Source organism: Cervus canadensis, chromosome 5, assembly GCF_019320065.1.
Source record: "Cervus canadensis isolate Bull #8, Minnesota chromosome 5, ASM1932006v1, whole genome shotgun sequence".
NCBI classification, from domain to species: Eukaryota; Metazoa; Chordata; class Mammalia; order Artiodactyla; family Cervidae; genus Cervus; species Cervus canadensis.
The window spans coordinates 82,005,517-82,033,366 of NC_057390.1; the positions used below are offsets into that span (position 1 = coordinate 82,005,517).

General features: G+C 34.6%; 1 protein-coding gene across 6 annotated transcripts in view; it reads left to right on the forward strand.

Annotated features, from left to right (window-relative positions):
- Nucleotides 1-27,787, forward strand: part of ROCK2 (Rho associated coiled-coil containing protein kinase 2) — a 129,759-nt gene extending 101,972 nt beyond the window's left edge. Inside the window, exons 21-36 of one of the 6 annotated variants that reach the window (XR_006269537.1) lie at nucleotides 2,004-2,073; nucleotides 2,774-2,877; nucleotides 4,865-5,051; nucleotides 6,998-7,091; nucleotides 7,187-7,281; nucleotides 8,025-8,204; nucleotides 8,716-8,884; nucleotides 9,219-9,395; nucleotides 11,325-11,395; nucleotides 12,452-12,540; nucleotides 13,212-13,290; nucleotides 14,510-14,771; nucleotides 14,857-15,070; nucleotides 18,530-18,592; nucleotides 23,072-23,173; nucleotides 24,422-27,787. Coding sequence is in view for 5 of the 6 variants with exons in the window: in XM_043469340.1 (XP_043325275.1) it covers nucleotides 2,004-2,073; nucleotides 2,774-2,877; nucleotides 4,865-5,051; nucleotides 6,998-7,091; nucleotides 7,187-7,281; nucleotides 8,025-8,204; nucleotides 8,716-8,884; nucleotides 9,219-9,395; nucleotides 11,325-11,395; nucleotides 12,452-12,540; nucleotides 13,212-13,290; nucleotides 14,510-14,771; nucleotides 14,857-15,070; nucleotides 23,072-23,159 (1,879 nt within the window). In the remaining variant the exon portion in view is untranslated. The remainder of the gene's footprint in view (nucleotides 1-2,003; nucleotides 2,074-2,773; nucleotides 2,878-4,864; nucleotides 5,052-6,997; nucleotides 7,092-7,186; nucleotides 7,282-8,024; nucleotides 8,205-8,715; nucleotides 8,885-9,218; nucleotides 9,396-11,324; nucleotides 11,396-12,451; nucleotides 12,541-13,211; nucleotides 13,291-14,509; nucleotides 14,772-14,856; nucleotides 15,071-18,529; nucleotides 18,593-23,071; nucleotides 23,174-24,421) is intronic. The other 5 variants (XM_043469342.1, XM_043469340.1, XM_043469341.1 and 2 more) reach the window with 5 other exon arrangements.
- Nucleotides 27,788-27,850: the final 63 nt, after the last annotated feature.

Below are 27,850 nucleotides of genomic sequence, written 5' to 3' on the forward strand. Positions count from 1 at the left end.
GGATGAGACTGCGACCTTTCGTAATTTTTTCTGTGCTAGTCTGTATTATCTAACTGTAACCATGTGCATATTTATATAATTACTTTCTGAAAAATAGCTTTTGTTAAATACCTAATAAATGTTGGGTTTTAAAAGTTACATATAATGAACAGTAGCTCTTCAAAAAGATCATGATATTAATATTACACTGGAGTTTGCTGCAAGTGAGCCTAGCTAGTGATGATTTAAAATTTTTAAAACTTGCTCTTTCATATGTTATTAGCATCTTTCACATCTTTGGCTCAGAGAAATAAGAATCATACTTTTTTTAATAATACACTGATTAATAATAAAATACGGAATTGACACAGTGAAGTGACATTTGGTGATAATTTCCTATTTATCCAGAAGTTGAAGGACCAGTGAGTAAACAAAGTGATCAGATTATATTAAATTAAAATAAGGATAAAAGTTCTCTAAGTAATATTAAATTGAAATCGAAGGCACTGTGATTAAATCATTTAATCTCCCTGAAGTTTTCTTGCTTTATACACTTTTATTTACAAATTTATTTGCCCACACAGCCTGTGGAATCTCAGTTTCCTGACTAGGAATAGAACCCGTGCCCCCTGCAGTGGAAGTGTGGAGTCTTAATCACTGAACTGCCAGGGAAGTCCACCTATATACATTTTTAAAATATCCAACTGGTAGTAAAATATTTTCTCACTTTAAAATATTTAGAACTATATTAAAAGAAAAAGAGAAAACAAATATAAGGTCTCCTTTATGAATACAGACATGGTTAATCTCTCCAGAAGTACTATATCTTAATATATCCTTCCATACCTTTTTCTGTGCCTATACCTGTACATCTGTACTATATTATTTACAGGGTTGAGTTTTTGTAGAATTTTTTTGTTGTTGTTTTTTGTTTTTTAGTTGTATCATGTATTGTTCTCCAACTTGTTTTCTTTCTTCTTAGCTTTGACTTGAAATAACTATAATATATATATATATGATTTTGTTTTTTTGACAAGCCTTATTATTTCATTAAACCTTATTAAGTCAATAAGCCTTATTAGACTTATTATTTCATTCCAACATCTTAAAAGTGTTACTAGGTTTGTTTTTTATTTAACTTTTTTCTTTACTGAAGATTAAGATATATATAGAAAAAGTACACAAATGATAAATGTAGAACTCTGAATTTTTACAGAGTGTTCGAATCTGTGCAGTTACCATTTTGTTGTTCTTTGTTTGCTAAGTTGTGTCCAACTCTTTTGCGACCCATGGACTGTAGCCCACCAGGCTCCTCTGTCCATGGGATTTTCCAGGCAAGAATAACTAGAGTGGGTTGCCATTTCCTTCTCCAGGGGATCTTTCCAACCCAGGGATCGAACTTGCATCTCCTGTATTACTGGTGGATTCTTTACCACTGAGCCACCAGAAATCTGTGCAGTTACTATTTACATTAAATATAAAAACCTGTACTCTTAACCTCCCTGCAGGGCCCCTCCCAGTCATTTCTTCACTCATTCTAAGATAATCGATTTTCAGGTGCTCTTTAATTCTACTACTTGGTTGGCATAAATCACTGATCACAATGCATGTCTGAGAATATAATTCAGTGTTATTAGTTTAATATAGCACTATTTGGTCTCAGAATCCCTTACACTCTTAAAAAAATTATTGAGAGCCCCAAAGAGTTTTTGTTTATTTGAATTTTATCTAATGTTGTTTATTGTGTTAAAAATTGAAACTGAGAAAATTTAAAAACACAGGAGCATACATGCACATGTTTCATTAGCTGTTGGAATAATAAAATCCTCAGATGTCACACAGCCTCATGAAAATGTATATACATGGAAAGAATTAAAGCTTTAAAAATAGCCATGATTCTTAGTATTATGAAAATAATTCTACCTCGTGGATTTTCTGGAAGGGTCTTAGGTACTCCCAGAGGTTTCCTAGACCACATTTCAAGAGTTGCTGGCTTAATATGTGTCTAACCAATGTCCCCACAGAGAACGTCAAGATGCAGATGGACAAATGAAAGAGCTCCAGGATCAGCTTGAAGCAGAACAGTATTTCTCAGTAAGTCCAGATATATTACTTTGAAAATAATTGTATTTGTAGAATTAGTAAAAATTTTTTTTGCCAGGAGACTAATTATTTAAATTCTTATAGCAAACCCCAGAGAGAATTTGGATGAATGTTTTATACCACACACCTGTAAAAGGAATACCGGGGCAAGAGACTGTAGATAGTCTAACAGAAAATTCATTATCATTTCAAAAAAAAAGAAGTTGTAAGCACATACCCGCACCATATGATGTTCATTTCAAAAAGCATTGATTTTTGAGGAAGAATATATTTGTATAATGAACGAAATAAGATTGTCATTTTAACATTTGCCCTTTTTTGAGTTTTAAAATATGAAATAGTAACTGTCACCTCTGTTTCATTGATTTTTAAGCCAGCAAGATTTTCTTGAATAAATTGATAATATTTTTCTTTGCCTCTTCCTCCTACCGATATGACATTTAATGAGAAATTTCACTAGGCTATCCAGTTGAAAATCACACTTGTAAATTATTAGCTGAAGTTTTATTAGTTAATTGGGTTGATTATCAGAAAATAGAAAAGCTCATTGAACTATCACTTTGCTCATGGGCTCAACATTACTCAGTTTTATGAGCCTATTAGGTAGTGCTCAACTGAACTTTTTGTCTGGATAGCTTTTGAATATTTGTAACAATGATGATACATGTTTCTATTCTGTTTTGCTATTTAGACCCTCTATAAAACACAGGTTAGGGAACTTAAGGAAGAATGTGAAGAAAAGACCAAACTTTGTAAAGAACTACAGCAGAAGAAACAGGAATTACAGGATGAAAGGTGAGGATAAGATCCTTATCTCTATTCATAGCCATGTACCCTACTCCTAGAAAGTGCCTGTGTGTGTGTTAGTCACTTAGTCATGCCCAACTCTTTGCAGCCCCATTGATTGTAGCCTGCCAGGCTCCTCTGGCCATGGAATTCTCCAGGCAAGAATACTGGAGTGGGTTGCCATTCCCTTCCCCAGAGGATCTTCCCGATCTGAACCCAGGTCTCCTGCATTGGCAGGCTGATTCTTTACTATCTGAACCACCAGGGAACTCCAAATAAAATTTGTTGATGAAGTTAATAAAAAGCAGAAGATATTAAGAAAAGGTGGCAAGAATACACAGAAGAACTATACAAAAAAGATCTTCATGACCCAGATAACCACTATGGTATGATCATTCAACTAGAGCCAGACATCCTGGAATGCAAAGTCCAACGGGCCTTAGGAAGCATCACTACGAACAAAGCTGGGGAGGTGATGGTATTCCAGCTGAGCTTTTTCAGATCCTAAAAGATGATGCTGTTAAGTGCTGCACTACATATGCCATCTAATTTGGAAAACTCAGCAGTGGCTACAGGACTGGAAGAGATCAGTTTTCATTCCAATCCCAAAGAAAGGCAATGCCAAAGAATGTTCAAACTACCGCACAACTGCACTCATTTCACACTCTTGCAAAGTAATGCTCTAAATTCTCCAAGCCAGGCTTCAACAGTACGTGAGCCGTGAACGTGAGCTGTTCAAGCTGGATTTAGAAAAGGCAGAGGAACCAGAGATCAAATTGCCAACATCCACTGGATCATCAAAAAAACAAGAGAGTTCCAGAAAAACATCTATTTCTGCTTTATTGACTACGCCAAATCCTTTGACTGTGTGGTTTACAACAAACTGTGGAAAATTCTGAAAGAGATGGGAATACCAGTCCACCTTACCTGCCTCCTGAGAAATCCAAATAAAGGTCAAGAAGCAACAGTTAGAACCGGACATGGAACAACAGACTGGTTCCAAATCAGGAAGGGAGTACGTCAAGGCTGTATATTGTCACCCTGCTTATTTAATTTATATGCAAATACATCATGAGAAATGCTGGACTGTAAGAAGCACACGCTGGAATCAGGATTGCCGGGAGAAAAATCAGTAACCTCAGATATGCAGATGACACCACCCTTATGGCAGAAAAATGAAGAAGAACTGAAGAGTCTCTTGATGAAAGTGAAAGAGGAGAGTGAAAAAGTTGGCTTAAAGCTCAACATTCAGAAAACTAAGATCATGACATCTGGTCCCGTCACTTCATGGCAAATAGATGGGGAAAAAAATGGAAATCGTGACAAACTTTATTGTTTTGGGCTCCAAAATCACTGCAGATGGTGACTGCAGCCATGAAATTTAAAAACACTTGCTCCTTGGAAGAAAAACTGTGACCAACCTGGACAGCATATTAAAAAGCAGAGACCTTACTTTGCCAACAGAGGTCCGTCTAGTCAAGGCTGTGAGTTTTCCAGTAGTCATGTATGGATGTGAGAGCTGGACTATAAAGAAAGTATTGAGCTTTTGAACTATGGTGTCAGAGGAGACTCTTGAGAATTCCTTGTACTGCAGGGAGATCCAACCAGTCAATCCTCAAGGAAATCAGTCCTGAATATTCATTGGAAAGATGGATGCTGAAGCTGTAGCTCTATTACTTTGGCCACCTGATGTGAAGAACTGACTCATTGGAAAAGACCCTGATGCTGGGAAAGATTGAAGGCAGGAGGAAAAGGGGATGGCAGAGGATGAGATGGCTGGATGGCATCACCAACTCGATGGACTTGAGTTTGAGTAAGCTCCGGGAGTTGGTGATGGACAGGGAGGCCTGGCGTGCTGCAGTCCATGAGGTCGCAAAGAGTCCGACACAACTGAGTGACTGAACTGAACTGGCTGATCTGATGAAGTTAATTAGACAAAAACTTCAACTTTGTAATAAAAAATTGAACATTAAAATTTTATTTCTCTTAAACCTAGGGATTCCTTGGCTGCTCAACTGGAGATTACCTTAACCAAAGCAGATTCTGAGCAACTGGCTCGTTCAATTGCTGAGGAGCAGTATTCTGATTTGGAAAAAGAGAAGATCATGAAAGAGCTGGAGATCAAAGAGATGATGGCTCGGCACAAACAGGAACTCACCGAAAAAGATGCTACTATTGCGTCTGTAAGTAAAGTCCTTGGTTCATTTTTGGCTATAATTAAATTGTTATAAATCTTGCTTTAGAAATACTAGGAAAGTAACATAAATCTAAATGAAAAATTGTATGTTTTGGCTACAAGATATTTGAGCTCGTGAACCATCAGCTTCTCAATGTTGTTTGGCAGAGAGAGGGCCCCCCCAAAACACAACTTCCAATGGCTTCACCTATTGGTAAATTCAGAGTTAAGGACTAAAGTGAAAAGAAAATACCAAAAGTACAAAACAGTTTAAGTCTTTTTTTTCTTGTTAAATCAATTGTAGTTTAAAAGAATTTGAAATTAATCATGAAGATTAATTTAATCATGAAGATAGCCATATGTAGGTTGAAAATAATTGTAATAAAAATTTCAGATAGAAGTAAAATATCAAGTAGTTGAGTTAGCCTTATCAATTGTCCAGATCTATTAAAAATGTTACAGTAATTTTAAAGCATGGCATTAGAACAGGGATATTTAATCCTGTTCGGTGAAAGTGAGTAGGGAGACCAGAAATAGACTGATGCACATAGGAGAACTTGGCATATGACGTCGGTGGCAACACACGAATCAGTGGGAGAGGATACAGATTTAATACATGGTTTTGAAATGACTATGTTTTTATGTGGAAAGAAATAAAATTAGATTCTTATTATCATTTACCATATATAACAGTAAATTCTAGCTCTCTTAAGAACCTAAATATGTAAAATAAAAATTTTTAAATATTAGAATGAAACTTAACATTTACTTGTAACAGAAAATAAATAAACAACAGGGAAAATACTTGTATTTATTAAACAAGTGATTAGTATCTAGAATATAAGCGGAACTCCTACTATTTAGTAAGAAAAAGCTAAATAATCTAAAGGAAAAATTGGCCAAAAGAGAAAACCTAAAAATATGAGCAAATGTTTAACTTCACTATTATTTAGGAAAAGGCTAGCTAAAATAATTTTGTATTACCATTTCATAGCCATCATGTTGGCAAAAACTCAGTGTCTGACTACTTTGAAATGTTTGAAGGATGTGTGAAAAATGATGTTTTTCTTACTAATATCCAGAGTATAAATTTAATATAGCATACTACAGTATAGTAAATAATATTGCAAGTTCCAGTAAATTTTACATATTCATATAATCCAAACAAAGTTCATAATATAAATGTGCTAGAGAAATTCAGACATACTACTCCTAGCAGCATAAATGTTTGTAATTCAAATATATTAATAGATGAGTGAATCGATAAATGGAATGCAGTAGAAGCTAGAACTACTACATCAGTTAAAATTAATTATATATATCGACAATTTCAGTCTTAATATAATGAATGAAAGCAGTTACAGAAAAATACAGCATCATGCTATTTATAGACAGTTTAAAATCACATAAAACTGCATTATGTTGTTTCACATGTGTGTAATGAAAGTGTACAATCATGGATGGGAAGGATGAATACAATTCACAATAAAATTTGCTTCAGGAAGGAAGAAGAATAGGCTTTGGCAAGAATACCAAAGAATGTCAACTTCTTTAGTAAAATTTTATTTTCTGTTTTAAAACAATGTTTTATAAACTATAGTTTTAAATTTTATTTATTCTGCATGCTGGAATGCAGAGCTTTGTTATAGTATTTGCTTTTTTTTTTTTAGTTTACTAACTGTTACTTCCATTTAAAATACTACTAAAGATTTTTGAAAGGGGGCAAATTTTTGGCTTCCTGGGGTATATATGAAATGTGTTAACGTTTCATAAATTTTCATCAATTTTGAGGTTTGGTCAGGTAGGACAAAAGCAAGAACTGTAGAGATAGATGTACTTAGAAAAACAAGAGTTTGAGCAACATTCTAGGATATTTTCATTTTGAATTACTGCTTTATAACTTAAAATTTTATAAATTAACTTATAAATTTTTTTTCCATTTTCATTTCTTAGCTTGAGGAAACTAATAGGACACTAACTAGTGATGTTGCCAATCTTGCAAATGAGAAAGAAGAATTAAATAACAAATTGAAAGAAGCCCAAGAGCGTATGTATTAACAAAGAATAAAATTTATTTTCAGTATGCCTAATGTTTACCAGTTGCTAAACTATTAATATAATTTTTACATTTTTCTGTTTTAGAACTATCAAGGTTGAAAGATGAAGAAATAAGTGCAGCAGCTATTAAAGCACAATTTGAGAAACAGCTGTTAACAGAGAGGACACTTAAAACTCAAGTGTGTATATAATAAGCTCTAAATATGATTTTGAAATTTTTCTTAGTTTATCTTTCTTGCATTTTACTTCTAACATTACAGATTGGCTGTAGCAGTCATTGATGGTACCAGTATTTGTGAACCGTCAGGATTATCCAGTTTTTTACCACATTGAGAGAAACTAGATTTGATTAACATTGTTGAGTTCAATGTTTATTAAGTTTCTCTTAATTTTTCCATATGGAATCATAATCCCTCCTAATTTTTTTATTGTAATCTGGTAAATTTTTCTGCTTTTGAGAAATGGTAGAGAAGGACCATTTGCTGACAGCCTAAAAAAGGGTCACTCTGAAAAGGCATCGTGATTATTAACTACCCTTTTCTCAGCTCTCAGATTGTATATACAACATGAGTCCTGGTGGGTCCAAGACGCTTTGCTCTGTGGTTGGACATTTATTTTATCAGTGTGATGCCAGTGCAAAACTCTTTTCTAGAATAAAAGATCTGCCTCCCAAGTGGTAGAAAATGAGATTAGAGTTGAACCTATAAACATTTTAAATTATAGTTCTCAGAAAACATGAGAGTGAAAAACAGAGTGTTGGTTGGAAAAGGATGATGAATAATGATGAAAGTGTATTTTTTTTAGTATAAAAGGTGTTTCTTTGTGGCCCTTTGTGTAGGGAAGATTTTGTAATGTGCTACTGGTGAGTTACCAAGAAATCATCAACATAATTTATTTACATCCTTATTTTTATGTTTTTAAGGCTGTGAATAAGTTGGCTGAGATCATGAATCGAAAGGAACCTGTTAAGCGTGGTAATGACACAGATGTGCGGAGAAAAGAAAAGGAGAATAGAAAGCTACATATGGAACTTAAATCTGAACGCGAAAAACTGACGCAGCAGATGATCAAGTATCAGAAAGAACTGAATGAAATGCAGGCTGTAAGAATACTTTTTGAAGACTTCTTTTTAAGAAGTAGAATTATTTTCATGTCTGCATATATTTTATAGGTTATGGAACATTTCTATTAATAATTACAGTAGTCTCCCCTTATGCAAGATGACTATGTTCCAGGATCCCCAGTGAATGCCTGAAGCCACAGATACTACTGAACTCTATACCTACTATATATTTTCCTGTACTGTAAGGAGTGGGGTAGCATATACAGTGTGAATAAACTGGATAAAGGGATGATTAATATCCCAGGCAAGTAGAACCAAGCAATGTGAGAGTTCATCATACTACTTAGAACAGCACATGATTCAAAACTTAGAGACTGCTTATTTCTGAAATTTTCCATTTGATATTTTCATACTGCGGTTGACCTTGGATAATTGAAAACACAGAAAGTGAAACCTTGTATAAGGAGAGACTGCCATATTACTGAACTAGGAAGCAAAATTATAAGATGTATGACATTCAATTAATTCAGTGTAATTCAATTTCTTGTAGCAAATAGCTGAAGAGAGTCAGATTCGAATTGAACTACAGATGACACTGGACAGTAAGGACAGTGACATTGAGCAGCTGCGCTCCCAGCTCCAGGCCTTGCACATTGGTTTGGATAGTTCCAGTATAGGCAGTGGACCAGGGGATACTGAAGCTGATGATGGGTTTCCAGGTATAGATTCATTCAGCCCTTACATTTACTTTTGTCTTAAATGTAAATCAGTTGATGGTTTTAAGTCCTGTAACTGACTTTGCTCTTGAGGAAAAATATTTGTCATTTTTTAAGGGAACACCTACTCCTTAGAGTAGGGGTTCAGATGACAGTTTAAATTATCTTATTTACTGATTTTTCACAAAACTTTTTATTAAAAAATGCAAGTGTAAATTTCACATATTTAGTTATTTAAATTAACTCTTTGTATATTATTCATAGCTCTCCTTTTAAGCTTTCATTTTTATTTTTTCTTCTTTCTGCATTCTTACTTCCTTTTATGTTGGGTGTTTAGTTCATATCACTCAGTCACACACTATGGAATCCATGTCATTCACCTACCAACGTTCCTCCACTTCTCTCAATATTGCCACTAAGCCTTCCAGTTCTCATATGCTTCTTGACTCTGACTCTGACTCAGAAGAAGAATCTGTTCCTTACTTACCTATTTCATCGGAACCTAATGGTACAGGTGACATCATGAAAATCCTTGACCTCTGGGTTTTTTTTCCTACTACCCATAATTTTAGTCCTTTTGAAAATTTTTGTAATAATAACTAATATTGACTAACTCTAACAAGTTGCTCCATTAACAAGTCTCAGTTAAAAAGAAACTGCTGCATGAACAAAGATTTTGTTTTTTAAGGAATTTCACTTCGCATTGCTGTTACAATTGATAGAACTTTATTTTGTAAGCTTATAAGAAATGGAGTAGTGCTTTATATCATTTAAGAACATATGGTTTCACTGTCTGTTTCTTCCATTTTTAACCAAGAAGAAATTTGTTCTGAAGTTTCGTTTGAAGAAGGATGGTACAGAAAAAGCATGTGTAGACCGTTTTAGAGGGTATATTTAGGTTTCCCTTGAGTGCTTACTTAGTCTACATTGTGAAAGTGAAAAGTGTTAATCGCTCAGTTGTGTCAGACTCTTTTTGACCCCATGGACTGTAGCCCTCCAGGTTCTGTCCATGGGATCCCCAGGCAAGAATACTGGAGTGAGTTGCCCTTCCCTTCTCCAGGGGATCTTCCCCACCGAGCAGTCAAACCTGGATCTCCTGCATTGCAGGGAGATTCTTTACTGTCTGAGCCACCAGGAAGACCAGTCAACATTGTACTTGACCTTAAAAAAAAGTATAAGACAGTTTGACCTGATCCTTGTCCCGAAAAGGAATTATAGTTTAAATGAAGAAACCAGTTGGAAAACCCCAAAAATAGTTATGTTTAATGCAAAGTTAATGTAAGTACAAAAAACGTTTAAAGTAACCACCACAGGAAATTAGTGCATAAACAGTTGGATGTAAAATAAAATTTAATCTGTTAGTTGAATTCAGTGTAAATTTGCTATATTTATTTACATTGTCATCACACTTCCCAGGTATATATCAGTATAAATCATAAGTGATTATATTGAAGTTGTTTCAGATCTTAGCAATAAAATTATTTCAGTCTTAACCGGTATTGTTAGAGATCATCTGATTAATCCCTTAAATTCGTGTAGGGCCATGTCCAGACATTCGAGTATATAGCTATATTTAATGACATCATTTCTGTTCATGGGGTCTGGAAGGTTATTAATGTGAGAGAGAGGGGGAGCAAGTATAAGCACTGGATCAGAGATGTGTCCCTGTGTGACCTTCTGTGGGATTGTTCTGAGAGTTGAAGAAAATTTATATAAGGTGTCTAGCACAGTTCAGACACAAAGTAGGTGATAGCTACTTTTATTATTAGCATAACCTCCAAAAATGCTTACTTTGTACACAAAATTTTATTTCACTAAAATTATTTCACTAAAACTGATCAGATACCATTAGAACAGATTCTAAGGATGCAGAGTTTTCTTGGCTGAACTAGAATTTTACTGATTTTACTATTTTAGAATTTAGGAATCTTTTGACTTACTGCTACTTATTAGCCAGATTTGATCTGTGATATACACAGTTTTACTTCATTTTATTTAAAACCATTCTAACAGTCCATTTTCTCTGAACAGTTAATTACTCACAGAAAATATTTTGTCTTCAAAATTGTGTACTACATCTGTAGTTGGGCTTTCTTCCAAAGGAAAGATAAGAGGATTCTGATACAGGTGTACCAATGAGAATAGACAGACAGCTGCTTTTCATTTTTGCAACTTGTCTGCGGAACTTTGCAAATGCATGAATTTAATTAATGGGGCATTTGACGTTGTAAACTACAAGATATATACTTCCAATGTGATATAACCTGGATTTCATTTTGCATTGTATAACTTGCTTATACTGATCCTACATTATTATTATATGTTAGATGATGTCTAAATTCTGAAGGGCATATTTGCTTGTGACTTTCATATTAAAATTTTGTTAATTTCCTCATTTTCTTAAGAGATTTGTTGTACTTACATTCATATCTTGTGCTTATAGAATCAAGACTAGAAGGATGGCTTTCATTGCCTGTGAGAAACAACACTAAAAAATTTGGATGGGTTAAAAAGGTAATTGATACTTTTGAATCAATACTTGATTTTTAGTCAATACCTTGAATACTTTTGAATCAGTACCTTGATACATTTGAATCAAGGTCTTCTGTTTTACTTTTGGTTTAGCTATAGCCATTTCACTTTTGTCGTTGTAAGATATAGATAGCCAGAACTTTTAGACACATAAAACTTGTTTGTACTTTGTGGTTTGGAATAATTAATTTTATATATCTTCGTTTAAAAAAAAGAAACTTTTCATCGTTAACATGTTGTTAATAATAAAACAGATTTTGGTGTTAGGAAAATAGAAGGCTGTATTGACCTTGGTGCTTTTGCTGTTTCCAGGAAAACAACTCTAGATATGACAGAAAGTTCCAGATATTTCTTTACCTCTTTTACTATGATTATTGATATTATGTTCATATTCGATAAGTATCTTAGCTTTAGGGCTGCTATAACAAAATACCACAGACTGAGTAGCTTATGAACAACAAAGATTTATTTCTCACGGTTCTGGAGACTGGAAGTCCAAGATAAGGAATCGGCCAGCATGATTGGGTTCTGGTAAAGGTCTTTTTCCAGGTTGCAGACTTCTTGCTCTGTCCTCATGGTGGAAGGGGTAGTAATTTCTCTGGAATCCCCTTTATAAGGGCACTAATCCCCTTCATGAGGTCTCTAGTGTCATGACCTAATCACCTTCCCAAGACCCCACTTCCTAATATCATCACATTAGGTTATGATGTAAATTCATTAACATGAATTTGGGAGAATATAACCATTCAAACCATAGCAATAAGGCTGCTTATGCTTTTGGATCTTAGAGCTAAATCAGTCTAAAAATTAGTTGAATTTACGCCCCCCCCCCCCCAATTTGCTTACTTAAAATGTGTACAAACAGATCTGTTCTTATTTTAAGGAAGACTTTTTTTAAGGATACATTAAGATAGCTTTTTAGGTATTTAACATATATTTTATATGATTTTTATTGCTAATATAGAATTTATTTTCAAAGAAAAACAAGATATATATTAACTTTAATCATTGTTTAATTCGTTTCCTCATTTTTAACAGTATGTGATTGTAAGCAGTAAGAAGATCCTTTTCTATGACAGTGAACAAGATAAAGAACAATCTAATCCTTACATGGTTTTAGATATAGAGTAAGTATTTTTATTAGAATATTTGTTACTGTTGTTCAGTTGCTAGGTCGTGTCTGACTTTTTGTGCCCCATGGACTGCAGCACACTAGGCTTCCTTGTCCTTCACCATCTCCCGGAGTTGGCTCACGCTCATGTCTGTTGAGTTGGTGATGCCATCCAACCATGAGAATATTTTGTAACTTTATCTTTTAAAGTTTAAGAGAGTAGTGTGACCTTTTGTCCAGTTAGTGTAATTTATTAGTCATATAGTACATGTATATTCTCATAGTATAAGTGCTACTATACTGTTGTTAGATTTTCTTATATTTGCTTCATACAGATGAAAGTTTGGCATATAGAGTTGGCTAAAATGTCTCTATTTCATGAATCTTCAATATGTTGTTTTCTGAAACTAATTAGAAAATTTCTGACTTATTGAAAATTTCTCAAAATCTCAAGGAGTAATTGAATTTATAGAGCTCTAACATTCTAATAAGAGTCAAAGTTGTTCAGTTGCTCAGTCGTGTCTGACTCTTTGCAACCCCATGAGCTGCAGCACACCAGGCTTCCCTGTCCTTTGCCATTTCCCAGAGTCAGAGTAGTCAGTTTTAATTTCTGACATGAGTATAAGAAGACTGATATAATCTGATCCTTTGGTAATACCTTACTCTTTTACTAAAAATCTTTTATAGCAAGTTATTTCATGTCCGACCAGTTACACAGACAGATGTATATAGAGCAGATGCTAAAGAAATTCCAAGGATATTCCAGGTAAATGGTTTTATTTTGTGGTTTGTTTATTTTGTTTTGTTCTTTTCGCCTTTATACATTCTCAGCATGACATGACATAACGAATTTCTTTATTCTTGGGCCTTTTTCAGGTTATCTTTCTTCAATTTTTGTCCCATTTAGAGGTGGTTTGTTCATTTGTGACTTTCATGCTTATCCTGTTGGATACATCTTAAATTCTTCTCTCCATCTTACTTGTTAAAGTCTGTAGTGTATTTATATCATGTTTCTAGCCTTTGCTATCCTTTTGTTCAAGGTTGGTTATGACATTGTTTGAAAATTTTTATTTTTAATTGGAGGATAATTATTTACAGTATTGTGATGATTTCTGCCATACATCAACATGAATCAACCATAGGTATACATATGTCCCCTCCCTCTTGAACCTCGCTCCCCATCCCACCCTTCTCGGTTGTCACAGAGTACCTACTTTGGGATCCCTGTTGGTTACAACATTTTTTGAGCATGAATGTTCTGTTTTGGTTTTATGTTCAGTGCTCTAGAAAGTTAAGAAAGTTGCCTGTGAAGTTCAATTTTGCACCCAAGAACCCTTTTACTTCCAATTTAAGGTGAAGCCAAATTCTTCCTTTTATTTCTTCCATTTTGAAATTAGTCACACCAACCATGAATCCCTTCTGGTAAAAGCTGTAGTGCTTGGTGTACTGTTGGGAAGCTGGCAGCTTATTTTCTGGGTACTTAGCAAGTTTGTTTGAAATATCTTATACATCCTTTCCTCTTTTCCTTTTTTCCTCAATTCTCCAAATACAAATCTTTTCAATTAAAACTGTATTTGCAGTTATCACTGAGTGGTCTGTTTTTGAGAATTATAGAGCCACAGTTCATCTCTTCAGGTGATTGTTTTGAAAATTCCCTCCAAGAAAAGCTTTCTAACAGTAATCAAGTGAAGATTTATCTTTGGCTAGCCTATTGTGAAAAATTTGCTGAAACATAGGAAGATAACAGGGAGAAAATTAGGAGGCATCATTTGAACAGAATTGATTCTTTTGAGATGTGAACCACATTGACTGGCCAGTGACTTTACTCATCTGAGCTCTTGATTACAACCTACTACCATTTGAACAACAAATGCATTTTTGTCTCATTGAATAGTTTAGACTAATTTTATTTATACTATAAGAATTATTACTACATTAAAATAGCTAATGTTTGAAGATACTCATTTTCTTTATGGTGTTTATAGATTCTGTATGCCAATGAAGGAGAAAGTAAGAAGGAACAAGAATTTCCAGTGGAGCCAGTGGGAGAAAAATCAAATTATATTTGCCACAAGGGACATGAATTTATTCCTACTCTCTATCATTTCCCAACCAACTGTGAGGCGTGTATGAAGCCATTGTGGCACATGTTTAAACCCCCTCCTGCTTTAGAGTGCCGTCGCTGTCACATTAAATGTCATAAAGATCACATGGACAAAAAGGAGGAAATCATAGCGCCTTGCAAAGGTAAATAATAAATCACTTGTTCAATTAATATTACTTATGTTCAGATCATTTTAAACATTAATTTTTCTCAAATATTTCTTTATAGTGTATTATGATATTTCATCTGCAAAGAATCTATTGTTATTAGCAAATTCTACAGAAGAGCAGCAAAAGTGGGTGAGTCGGTTAGTGAAAAAGATACCTAAAAAGCCTCCAGCTCCAGACCCTTTTGCACGGTCATCTCCTAGAACGTCAATGAAAATACAACAAAACCAGTCTATTCGACGGCCAAGTCGACAGCTTGCCCCAAACAAACCAAGGTAATAAATTAAAATGTGGCAAAAATTAAAGCGTTAAAAAAATATTTTACTATTTGTGCTCAAATTACAAACTTTACTAATTACAGTTTTTCTTTGCTTCATATTTTCACAATATATGGAATACCAAAAGTTTGAAACTATTTCATTGCATATGTCTCATTCATTGGTTCAGCTGGATGTAATAAATTTACTTACTAAATCGCAAACATATATTACATTCAACCAAAAATATATAAAAGAATATATTTTGTCTCAATTTTGTCATGTGTATGTATATAGTCATAATATTTTATGATTTTATAAACACATTGACTTAATTTATTGTTTTATCAGATAGGATGCACACATAGACCTTTAACTGTCATCTATACACATTTTGTTTTTATTATTGCAAACCTCTTTAACCTCCTTTATATTAAATGACTTAGAGGGTAGGACTGAAATCTTAACTCTTAATTCAAGTAATAACTTGTCTCAGATTTAACAAGTAATATAGATCAGCTTTTAAAATGCAAATATTAACTAATGAATATAGTGGGCATTTCTTGTAGTTGGGGTGAAGTTGGGAATATGGAGTTAGGTTAGAGATAATTATTGCACAAAAGCATTTTGATGGAGCCATTTTCGTTTAGCTACATTATAGTAATTTTTGACACAAAATAATCATTTCTTGGTTACCAGCTAATACAGTATTTATAAATAAATACTGATCTTCATTGAAATGAACATGACGATTTGGTTAGCTATAGGATAAAGTATACACTTACATCATGGATCTGATTCCAGTTGTCCTTTTAAACACAGGACCTTCTGTATTTGAATAGTGATGTGCATTGGCTGTAATATCAGAAATACTTTCATTCTAGCCTAATATCGTATATGAAACTTTTCTTGAAGCTAACATCACAAGGAAATAATTTAGAATGGAAAAGGTAGATTGGTGTTTCATTTCAGTGAAAATGTTGAATTTTTGTGTGAGATATCAGTCAGTAAGTTCAGTCGCTCAGTCGTGTCTGACTCTTTGCGACCCCATGAACCACAGCACACCAGGCCTCCCTGTCCATCACCAGCTCCCGGAGTTTACCCAAACTCATGTCCATTGAGTCGGTGATACCATCTAAACATCTCATCCTCTGTCGTTCCCTTCTCCTCCTGCCTTCAATCTTTCCCAGCATCAGGGTCTTTTCAAATGAGTCAGCTCTTTGCATCAGGTGGCCAAAATATTGGAGTTTCAGCTTCAACATCAGTCTTTCCAATGAACACCCAGGACTGATTTCCTTTATGGTGGACTGGTTGGATCTCCTTGCAGTCCAAGGAACTCTCAAGAGTCTTCTCCAGCGCCACAGTTCAAAAACATCAATTCTTCGGCGCTCAACTTTCTTTATAGTCCAACTCTCACATCCATACATGACCACTGGAAAAACCATAGCCTTGACTAGATGGACCTTTGTTGACAAAGTAATGCCTCTGCTTTTTATATGCTGTCTAGGTTGGTCATAACTTTCCTTCCAAGGAGTAAGTGTCTTTTAACTTCATGGCTGCAGTCACCATCTGCAGTGATTTTGGAGCCCAAAAAAATAAAGTCGGACACTATTTCCACTGTCTCCCCATCTATTTGCCATGAAGTGATGGGACCGGATGCCATGATCTTAGTTTTCTGAATGTTGAGCTTTAAGCCAACTTTTTCACTCTCTTCTTTCACTTTCATCAAAAGGCTCTTTAGTTCTTCTTCACTTTCTGCCATAAGGGTAATGTCATCTGCATATCTGAGGTTATTGATATTTCTCCCGGCAATCTTGATCCCAGCTTGTGCTTCTTCCAGCCCAGAGTCTCTCATGATGTACTCTGCATATAAGTTAAATAAGCAGGGTGACAGTATACAGCCTTGATGCACTCCTTTTCCCATTTAGAACCAGTCTGTTGTTCCATGTCCAGTTCTAACTGTTGCTTCCTGATCTGCATACAGGTTTCTCAAGAGGCAGGTCAGGTGGTCTGGTATTCCCATCTCTTTCAGAATTTTCCACAGTTTATTGGTGATCCACACAGTCAAAAGCTTTGGCATGGTCAATAAAGCAGAAATAGATGTTTTTCTGGAACTCTCTTGCTTTTTCGATGATCCAGCGAATGTTGGCAGTTTGATCTCTGGTTCTGCCTTTTCTAAAACCAGCTTGAACATCTGGAAGTTCACGGTTCACATATTGCTACAGCCTGGCTTGGAGAATTTTGAGCACTACTTTACTAGCATGTGAAATGAGTGCAATTGTGTGGTAGTTTGAATGTTCTTTGGCATTGCCTTTCTTTGGGATTGGAATGAAAACTGACTTTTCCAGTTGTGGCCACTGCGGAGTTTTCCAAATTTGCTGACATACTGAGTGCAGCACTTTCAGAGCATCATCTTTTAGGATTTTAAATAGCTCAACTGGAATTCCATCACCTCCACTAGCTTTGTTCATAGTGATACTTCCTAAGGCCCACTTGACTTCACATTCCAGGATGTCTGGCTCTAGGTGAGTGATCACACCATTGTGATTATCTGGGTTGTGAAGATCTTTTTTGTATAGTTCTTCTGAGTATTCTTGCCACCTCTTCTTAATATCTTTTGCTTCTGTTAGGTCCATAGCATTTCTGTCCTTTATTGAGCCCATCTTTGCATGAAATGTTCCCTTGGTATTTCTAATTTTCTTGAAGAGATCTCTAGTCTTTCCTATTCTGTTGTTTTCCTCTATTTCTTTGCATTCATTGCTGAGGAAGGCTTTCTTATTTCTCCTTGTTATTCTTTGGAACTCTGCATTCAAATGGGTATATCTTTCCTTTTCTCTTTTGCTTTTCGCTTCTCTTCTTTTTGCAGCTATTTGTATGTGAAAAAAGATGTATGGTATGGTAAAGCTAAATATTGTAGAATTAGCTAAGTACTGTAGAATATGATAGTAATTGGCCTGAATAAACTCAAAGAATTCAGAGACACTGAAGATCATTCCATATACCTAGTGCAAAACATCTAAAAATTAAATTTCTATTATTGTAGGACCGTTAATGCATAAATACCAAGTTATTTTAATATCTTACATTATATAGTGCTTTATTCTTCTAGCATGCTTCCATATCCTATTCTCTCTTTTAACTTCCTATGTATTCTATCATTTGATCTTTAAAATACTTGTGGAGTAGAATAGGTGCTTTTTTTTTTTTCCAGACTCTAGGAAGGCAAACAATTTGGTTAGATTCAGGACTATAAGAACTCCAGTTTTTTTAGTATATTTTATTCTTTTTGCTATTTTACAAGTTAATGATTTCACTATATATGATAACACATAGTTTATGAAGCAGTTTTCAGACTGAGACGTTTCAATTACATAAATTTTCATGTTCACCGACTGATAATTTTCTTGCCTCCCCCACTACAGCATTACATTTCATTTGAAAGCACATTTACTTTTAATTTTTGTTACTTTTTTTTAGTTCTGGCCCTGCCCTTCGAATCATTCTTCATTGATTTTTTAAAAATACATTTGCATAGCAACAGTAAGTAATAGGGATTTCTTTTTCTCACAACTATGCATGTAGATAAAACTAATACCAAAACTGACTGTAAAATGTATAGGGATTTTTTTTTTTTTTGGCATTTTAAAATCTAGTATGCTCTTTGAAATTTTAAATGAAAAGATGGGCAGATTTAAAATATAATTTTGCTTCTTATGCCTCTGCAACATTATTTCCATTGCTTTTAACATATATATGCCTCCATTGCTTCATTAACTCATAAAATTGTATCTGTGTCTGTCCTTATGTGAATAACCCTGCATTTTGCATTCCATTTTGGGTGTCACATTTTAGGAGTGGCATACACAAATTGGAAGGTATACAGAAAGGAATTACTGAGGGAGTAATGTGTCATTTGATGGTGTTACACATGTAGCAAGTGGATGAACTGTAAGTCTTCTGAGGAGGTGATCTGAAAGGGTGGGAGATCATAAATAACAGTAAAGACTTAAAAGATTTTTCCTTGAAAGAACCAAGCAGAGAGGCACATTCTAAATTAGCAGGGAAAGCCATCAAGCAATCAGATGTGCAAAACTGAAAGAATTGGCTTGCTCTAGAATGGTGAGTGCCCTGTCGCCACAGGTGTGCACTTGGTTTAGATGATTGGCTGGCAGAACTGTGAGGAACAGTGCTCTTCCATCTGTCCTGTGTATGCAGTGTGACGTCGAGTAGCATGGCTCGAGAGGGGAGTCAAGCCTTGGACCAGATGATCTTTAATACCTGCTAATTTATAACGTATTCCTACAGACAAATGGGTAGAGCTTTAAAGCACTATCCAAGAAAACGTAGGAGCAGGATATCTGGTTTGTATTAACAGTGATTTAATATATAGCTCTTCATTTGTGCTCATTTAATATTAGTCTTAGCACTAGTCAGTCTAGCTTTAGTTGAACCAATTAACTCACCTGGTATCTTTCTTAAAATAAATATTTGGCTTCATTAGACATCATCACATATGTACATTCCTAAACACACTAAAACATAGCACCCATGAATATTCATCTAATCTTTTTTTTTTAACTTTACCTTTGTTAACAACTGCATCATTGCATTTTTTTCTTTTGGCTTCTGTCATGTTCTTGTTCTGAGTATTCTTTTACATCTCTTTGCAGCGCTTCCCTTTTTCTGTAGTTCTGAAGTGCTTGAAGTAATATGTGTTAGCTACTATTATTATATACAATGACATTTCTGAGGGCATATTATATTATGCCAGGCTCTCGTCTGAGAACTTTAACTGTACTAACTTATTCAACCTTGTAACCACCCTGTGATTTAGCGGTTCTATTTTACAGATGAGGAGACTAAGACACCGAAACACTGTGTGCCCAGTGTCACTCAGCTCACGAGCAGCAGGGTCACGAGTTTAGATCCAGATAAGCTAGTTCCAGACCCTGCGTCCTCGGCTGTTTCACACTTCTCTGCCTCATGGCAATTCAAGGAGACTTGAATTAATTGGCAGTTTATAAAACATAATGTGTAGAATGCTATTCTAGAAGAAATTTATTTTTCTTTAATTTGAATTAAAATACTATGCTAGAAAAGTAAGAAATTTGTGACTAAAATGCTGACTTTTGATGAAGACAGTTTGGAGAGAGCCTCATTTGTTCCAGTGCAAGATACAAAATGTTGGTCCCTGCTGAGGGCTTTTCTCTTTAATTTTCTATGAAGATTTTTTTTTAAAGCCATGCAGAAAAATATAAAGCAGAAATGCAACAAATACTTCTTTTAAAAAATAAAGCATTACCAGTACAGTTAAAACTTAAGGGTAGGGGGAGCTAGTATTTTATCATTATTTCATCTTCATTCTTTTCCAGTTTTAAATATTAAAACATTAATAGACTAATTGGGAAAAGATAACAAAGTTATATACAACTTGACATATCAAAAATATATTCATAAATGAAGTAGAAGAAAATAGGGGAATGTATATCTGATCTTGGATTCGAGAGGACCTTCCTAAGAGTAAAAGCAAAGAAAGAAAAGAAAGTAAAAGATTGACTAACCAAAAATTAAAGCCTTGTAGATTTTAAAAATGCCACACATTTTACAACACACATGAGAAAGATGGGTTAGTGTCTTTATGCATGGAGTTCTTATATAAGTCATTTAGAAAAAGGAGATTGGCTTTTCCCAATATAAAAATTAGGAACATGTAAGTATTACCATAAATATTAAAAGTTATCAACCTGATTATTAAGCAAAGAAATTCAAATTAAAACTATATTGTAAAACTGTCCTCACCTGCCAAAATGATAAAGATTAAGAAACTTAGTATTGGTAAGATGTAAAGAAACAGACCCACTTATATGCTGCCAGTAGAACTCAAAACTCAGTGCACCTCCTTCTGCAGCAGTCTTTGGTGGTAAGTTTCATAGGCCTGAGGTGTATAGCCATTGATCAGTTAACATGTTGTTTATTATGGAGGTATGAACAAGAGTTTTGGGAGAACAAAGGAAATCATGGAGAATTCTGCCATTAAAGCATCAAGAAAAGTCTCAGAAAAATGGAGGATTAGTAATTTACCAGGCAAAGAAATAAGAGAAAAGAAAGTTTTAGGCAAAATATTATATGCAGAGGCACTGGTTGTCAGGGTTACATGTGTGTTTGCAATGTTGTATGGGGTTACAGTGGGGAGTGGGTCAGAATAGAAAGCAGAAGAAGGTGACACTGGAGAGAAAGCTCTGGGCCAGATTGAAAAGGACTGAGTTCATCACTGTGCTAGGGTCGTCTTGATTTTGTTCTAATAGGAGGCTTTCAACAAGAGATTAGTATGTTTTGACTTAATGAGATCCTAAACTAAAATACTGACAGTAAAAATGGAGAGAAGAAATCAAGGTAAAGACAGATTTTTTAAGTTGAAATGACAACTAGATGACTGATTGGGAGCGGTTGAGGCAGAGGTTTTAAGGGACGTTTCATCATGCATTTCCCTGGGCTTCCCTACTGGCTCAGCTGGTAAAGAATCCGCCAGCAATGCTGGAGACCTGGGTTTGATCCCTGGGTTGGGAAGATCCCCTGGAGAAGGGAAAGGCTCCCCACTCCAGTATTCTGGCCTGGAGAATTCCATGGACTGTGTAGTCCATGGGGTCACAGAGAGTCGGACACGACTGAGTGACTTTTGCTTTCACTCATCATGTATTACACTGATAGCCTAGTGATGAGACTTTTAAAATCTGAAGATTATGACCTGGGCACACACTTCACACATTCTTCAGAGGTTTTGGAAGGATATGAGATGCATATTTTTCATAAAAGTATACTAAAACAGGGGCTTGGATGTGCAGGAAGAACTCCCTGCATATGCAAGAAGTCTCCCAAGTAGTAGAGTTGAAACCATAGCTATACATGTAAGGCTAAATAAATGAGTATATACTCAGCTGTGCTATGTTTTAAGGGAATAAATAATTATGTCTGAGTTTGTGTGCTTATATTTTGTATTTAGTGCATATTGAAGTAGAGTAATTTGAGTTGATTTGTTTACTTTTAAATTAGGGTAATAATCATCCATCAACCTACTCTGTCAGTGATTCTCAAAGTCAGCCAGCTGTATCAGAATTCATCTCAAAATTCATCTTAAAAATGCAAATACTTACCTACCCACTTTACCCCCAATTTAATTATATCAGAATCTCTTGAGATGAGGCCTCGGAATGTGCATTATATATAGCATTGAGTAAATCATATACACTAAAGTTTAAGAACCAATTGCATAGTGACCATAGCTGAGTTTTGGGGACCAGGTGAGTTCCTTGGCACAAATGTATTCATGGGTGTCACAGTTATAAACAATGAGGAAGTTACTTCTGTTTTTAAAAATAAAAATTATTGCAATGTTAGGTGATTGGGTTGAATTGGAAAGGGAAGATTGCATATACCCCTCTTCTAAGTCTTAATTTATTTGGACAAGATAAGTTGCTAATGCTGCTTATCTACCTTTGGTTTTTCCCCTATCTGTAGTTTTATGGAAGGCTTAACCTTTGGTGACCCATTGAACAAGTAGGGTCCTGCAGGAATTGAGAAAGCTACATTCTTAGAATTAATCGTCTTTCATACTAGGGTTTATGGTACAGCTCTGGGAAAATGTGAGCTGACAATCTGGACACTTCTGTGAAGGGAACATTGACACATGTTGAGCTTTCATAATTCTTAAATGGGGCGTCAGGGTGGCTACATTTTTATGTCAGCCCAGTGGAAAGAAGATTGTGTCTTACCCCTGAATATTTTCTGTGTCCTCTGTTCTGTGATGGTTTGGAAGGCATACCTGGTCAACATGATTATGTGCATTTGCATATAAAGAGAAAGACTTCTCTGAGTGCTTCCATCTCAATTTTAATCATGTTGTTATCAGTGAAGGGAAAATTAAAATGTTTACAGCATAATGTGTGATTTTTCCATCATAAGATATTAAGCTGTTGTTTCTAAAGAGTGTTAGAGTATAAACTTGCAAACCTCCTATTGCAGATTGCTTGATTTGGCATTTAAAGACTGGGATTGGTCATTTGATGATGTTGATGGTGATGATGATGATGACGATGTTTTTGATTTCTGAAGAAGTTAAATGGGGTAAATCAAAAAATGAGAAATGAGTTGTTTTAGTTTTTCCAAGTAGTGCATGTGGTTTGCACTTTGGGTTTTCATTCTTTTTTTACCAGTTTGAAATTTTATTGAGTTGTTTTTGATAGTATATATTTGAAAAGTAGCCTTCAGACAAATTTCTAACTGAAATTTCCATGTTAAGTATGAAAGCAAAATGCTATGTTCAGATTCCTTATTGGCTATGTATTTTCAATACAGTTGGAATTTTAATTTTTTATCTTAGGAATGAAACATGTAGAAATAACAAATGGAGCTAATTCTGATACTTTCTGTTCATTCCAAAGAAGTCATACGCAGAGAAGTAAAATTTACAGTGTTTTCAAGTTCTTACAGCTGTATTAGTTTGTGAACATAGCATGGGATTCCTTCTCCCTCCATCCCTCTTCTTCCCCCCCTCTTTCGCTTTTTCTAACTTGCAAGAATTGAAACCATAAAAACTTTGATAAATGCTGTGAACTAGCTGTTTCTGATTTTGCTTTTTTTTTGTGATATGAAATGTTTACTTTTTGAAAATTTAATGTTACTTTTGCTGAAGAATGCTAATGGTATGCTGTGAAAGCTCTTGTGCTTTTAGAAAATGTCATTTGGTTAATAGAGGCTAACAGATTTGAATGAAAACTGAACCTCATGAGTTAAATCTTATATATGGAATGAATGTAAAAGAAATAATGTCTATCTTAACCTAAATAACATGTTGCAGAGTACATACTTAAATCATACATTATTTGGATCTGTTTATAACCAGGATTTACAGGGTATTTTTTACATATATTTACTACAACAATGTGTTTGTTCCCATTTCGTAGATTTTTAAAATGTGACATAGGGTGAAACAGCCACGTAGAGCCTGGTCCTTCAGTCCACTCTTCTTTCACCCACACGAGGAAGCTAACAGTTAAACCTCAAATCAAACAGGTTCACTTGAGTTATTCATTGACATACCATCTCACCCTAATAGCCAGTTAACCATATTAAAACTTGTGTGTCATGTTTGTGGCCAATAGGAGAAAATATGAGGAAGAATATAATTGCATGTACCTTGAAATAAGAAAAGTAAGACAGTAAATATGCTATATGCATGATTTAGGTGTTAAAAGTATAGTAGTTGGAAGACTGTAGAGTTTGATGTAAATGGAATGCCTTTTCAAAGAACTGATCACAATCTCTTAAATTACTTCACTGTATCAACTAACTTTATTTTCCTTTTCTTTCCAGCTAACTGCCTTCTGTGAATGCAGTCATTATTCAAGGTGATCATATTCTTCCAGTTGAAACAAGACTGAAATATGATGGCCCGAAATTTATTAAAAAGTTATATTTTCCTGAGAGACTAATACACATATATATATATTCCCTCTATTCCTGCAATATAAATTCTAAATCTTCGATAGGTTTTCTGGGCTCCTTTGGAGCAACAAGTTGAACCAACAGTGATTGGTTAATAGAATAAGAATATCATGTGCAACTCTTTCAGACTTGTTCCATAAAGCTCTCCTAGCATCATTCACACTACATTGCATAAAGAATTTAGAAGAGTTACAGAAATCATCTTTTCTGCTTCAACAGAGAGATTTCACCAGCACATTTGCCAGAAGAATCTGGGAATGGATTCCACTACAGTGATAGAGACTGTGTCTTTAAGAAGTGACCATTGTATTGTGTGTGTGAACACACACACACATACATACACACACACACAAATAGTACTGTAATACTGCAAGAGGGTTTTTTAACTTCCCACTTTATTTTTTTATAAACATTAATCAGATATCATTACTTACTGCAGTTGCAACTATGCACTTGTATAAAGCCATAATGTTGGAGTTTATATCACTCATTGTGTGTACCTGCTGGAAGCTGCATGTTCATGTTTAAGCAATTATTGCAACAAGAAGTTTGAAGTTAATTATATCAGTTTCTTAATGCTTTGTAATAGGCAACTTTACCCAGTTTGAATGCCTTAATTTAATTTTTTTTTCAAGATATCCACCCTTTCCTGTATTTAAAACAACAACAAAAAAAAGTATTTACCAGCTCTTAGGATGCAAATTTGCTTTGCAGAAGAAAATTAGTGCACTATTTTTACACATAGTAGTTATCATTGTCGGCCTATTTTGATTGTATAACAGAATTTTGTTTAAGTATTGGTGATAGAAACAGTAATGAGTAGTATTGGAACTAATATATCTTTTATGTATATCTATTACTTATCCGACCCCTTTTACAGACCTCAGTGTTAGTGTGTGACTATGAAACATTTTCTTTGCTTTTAATTTGCTGGCTACCCTAGGTGTGTTTTTATTTCTGATAAAGACATTTGTGACTTTTTACATTTTCACACTCAAGATTCAAAAAATTATCTCAAATACAAAGAAAACTAAGACATACTGTAGATATATTTTAAGTATTTAAGTGTGATCCCGTAAACACATGACTGTGTATGGCAGCATTTCATTATTGTGGCTGGGAAGCAGTGGCCTCAAAGGCACTTAATTTTTATTTTTTTAAATGCTATTCAAGTTACATACAGTTTATGCAGGACTATTCCTGCTTTATTTCTCATTATCCCAGAAAAGTATGTGTTTTATACTGCTACAGTATACATCAGTGATAAGAATCAAGTAAAGAAAAATTCTGTGATCGTCTCTCCGCCTCTCTGTGTATATACATGTACATAGAGTTTGGCATGATACTGAGATACATCATCCAATATTTCTATGAAGGAAGTAGACATTTTTCATTGATTCCTTCTGGGGTCAGTGTTGAGGTGTTTAAAGAGTTAGATCCCCAATTATAGATACTATTGTGGAAATTGAAGAGTGGCCTTTGGCTGCTGATGTACTGAAACTGAATCTTGTTATTACATTATCCAGGCTGCACTCTTCCATGCTGTCTGTGCTAAAACTAGATATGCATGCCATTTCCCTTGCAGGTATGTTCTGGTTCGGGGGCACAGCTCTTTTTTTTTAAGTAAGATTAAAAATGAAAAATATATAAAATTTATATAGAATAAATATTTCCATTCATTAGACTTGTTAAAAGGAGACTGAATTAATATTTTATATAGAGATTTTGTTACACTATGGGAGGTTCTATCATATTATTCTGAATTGGAGAGTATATATATATATTTTTAATAAACTTTATTAAGGTGAAATAATTTGAAGTTTACACATGAGTAATTGAAATATTTGAGTAAAAATGGCAAAAGTTTAAATTTTGAATGCTGTATATATATTAGAGAATATGGAGAATCATGGTGTGATGCAACTATACAAGGAAAATTAATGTGAAGTTTTTTGGGGGGCAAAGAGATCCTAAGGGGCAAAAAAAAAAAATCTCTCCATGAAGATTCTTCACATTATATGGTTTGACATAAGGATTTATAGGTCATTTGTCCAGCCAATGGAAATGTGCTTAATAAAAAATTCTGACCTTGGGTAAGAATTTGCTTTATACCCTGTTGCTGGTTTCATGTACATACATGAGTGCATGCCCCCATCCAAATGTTTTCTTCCCAACACTCATTAAATGTGACATTGACTTGGTCTAACAACCTGCTTTTGTGCCAGCTTCTTTTTCTTGAGGCTCCAAAACCTCCAAGATAAAGTTAAGACCAAAAGTTACTTGTTTCCTCACACCTGATTTCTCCTAGAGCCACAAATACCTCCTTTTGAGAACTAAGAAGTAGTGAATACTGGGATTTTCTTAGTTGGGTTGTTTTTTGTTTTTGTTTTTGTTTTTTTACTTTTGTGGGAATACTGAGGCAAAGCAGAAGGAAAACAGGTGCCAGGGTTACTCTGAGGATGACTGTCTAGTGCATGTTGAAAGTATTAATAAAAAAGAAATGCTATCTAGAAGCAAACTTAAAAAAAAATAACAAGTTTAAAATGCTCTGAAGCTAACTAAAGGACAAGTATACCAATAAATCTAAAATAAAGGTGAGTGTTTTTAAGATTAACCTGTGCTAGAGTTAGACGATTCTGGCTGTGAATGCTCTCCTTTATCCCAGTTTATCTGTAGATCCTCAAGAAAAAATACTCTAGGTTGCCAAACCACAATTTGAGAAGTTATGCTGCTGCTGTTAATCTATTACAGGATTTGGGTGGTAAAATAGAGAAACTGGACACTATATTACCTTAGGGAAACATGCTTTAAATAACATGTTTTAAAAATCCACTGAGAACAAGTCACTTCTGAGTTTCTTGATCTCTGTTGACACTGCTACTGACTCACCTCTCCTCCCCTGGAATAAGACGTCAGTTTCCCTATATTGTGAAGATACCATGGTTGGTTTGTAAAGCACTTTGAAGAATAAGCACTGTCTGACAGTGCTAGATATTATGTTTGGGGGTTCTCTCCTTGATTCCCTTCCCCATAATAATGAGTTTTGTTTGGGGTTGTAGTAAATTATGAATTGCATGGTTTAGATAATCATAAATATTTGACAGCTGTCCCCTTGAACAAAAATCATGGTGCCCCCCAATTTTTTTTAAATTTTGTTGCATCTTTGTAGTAATGTAATTGTATTTTATGCCTGCTTTTTATATTAAAAATTAAATAAAAGAAATTAAGACATAAGCATTTTCCTACTTTTCCTGTGAAATACTCTTGCAACCTTCTAAAATTTACCCCCCAAAATTA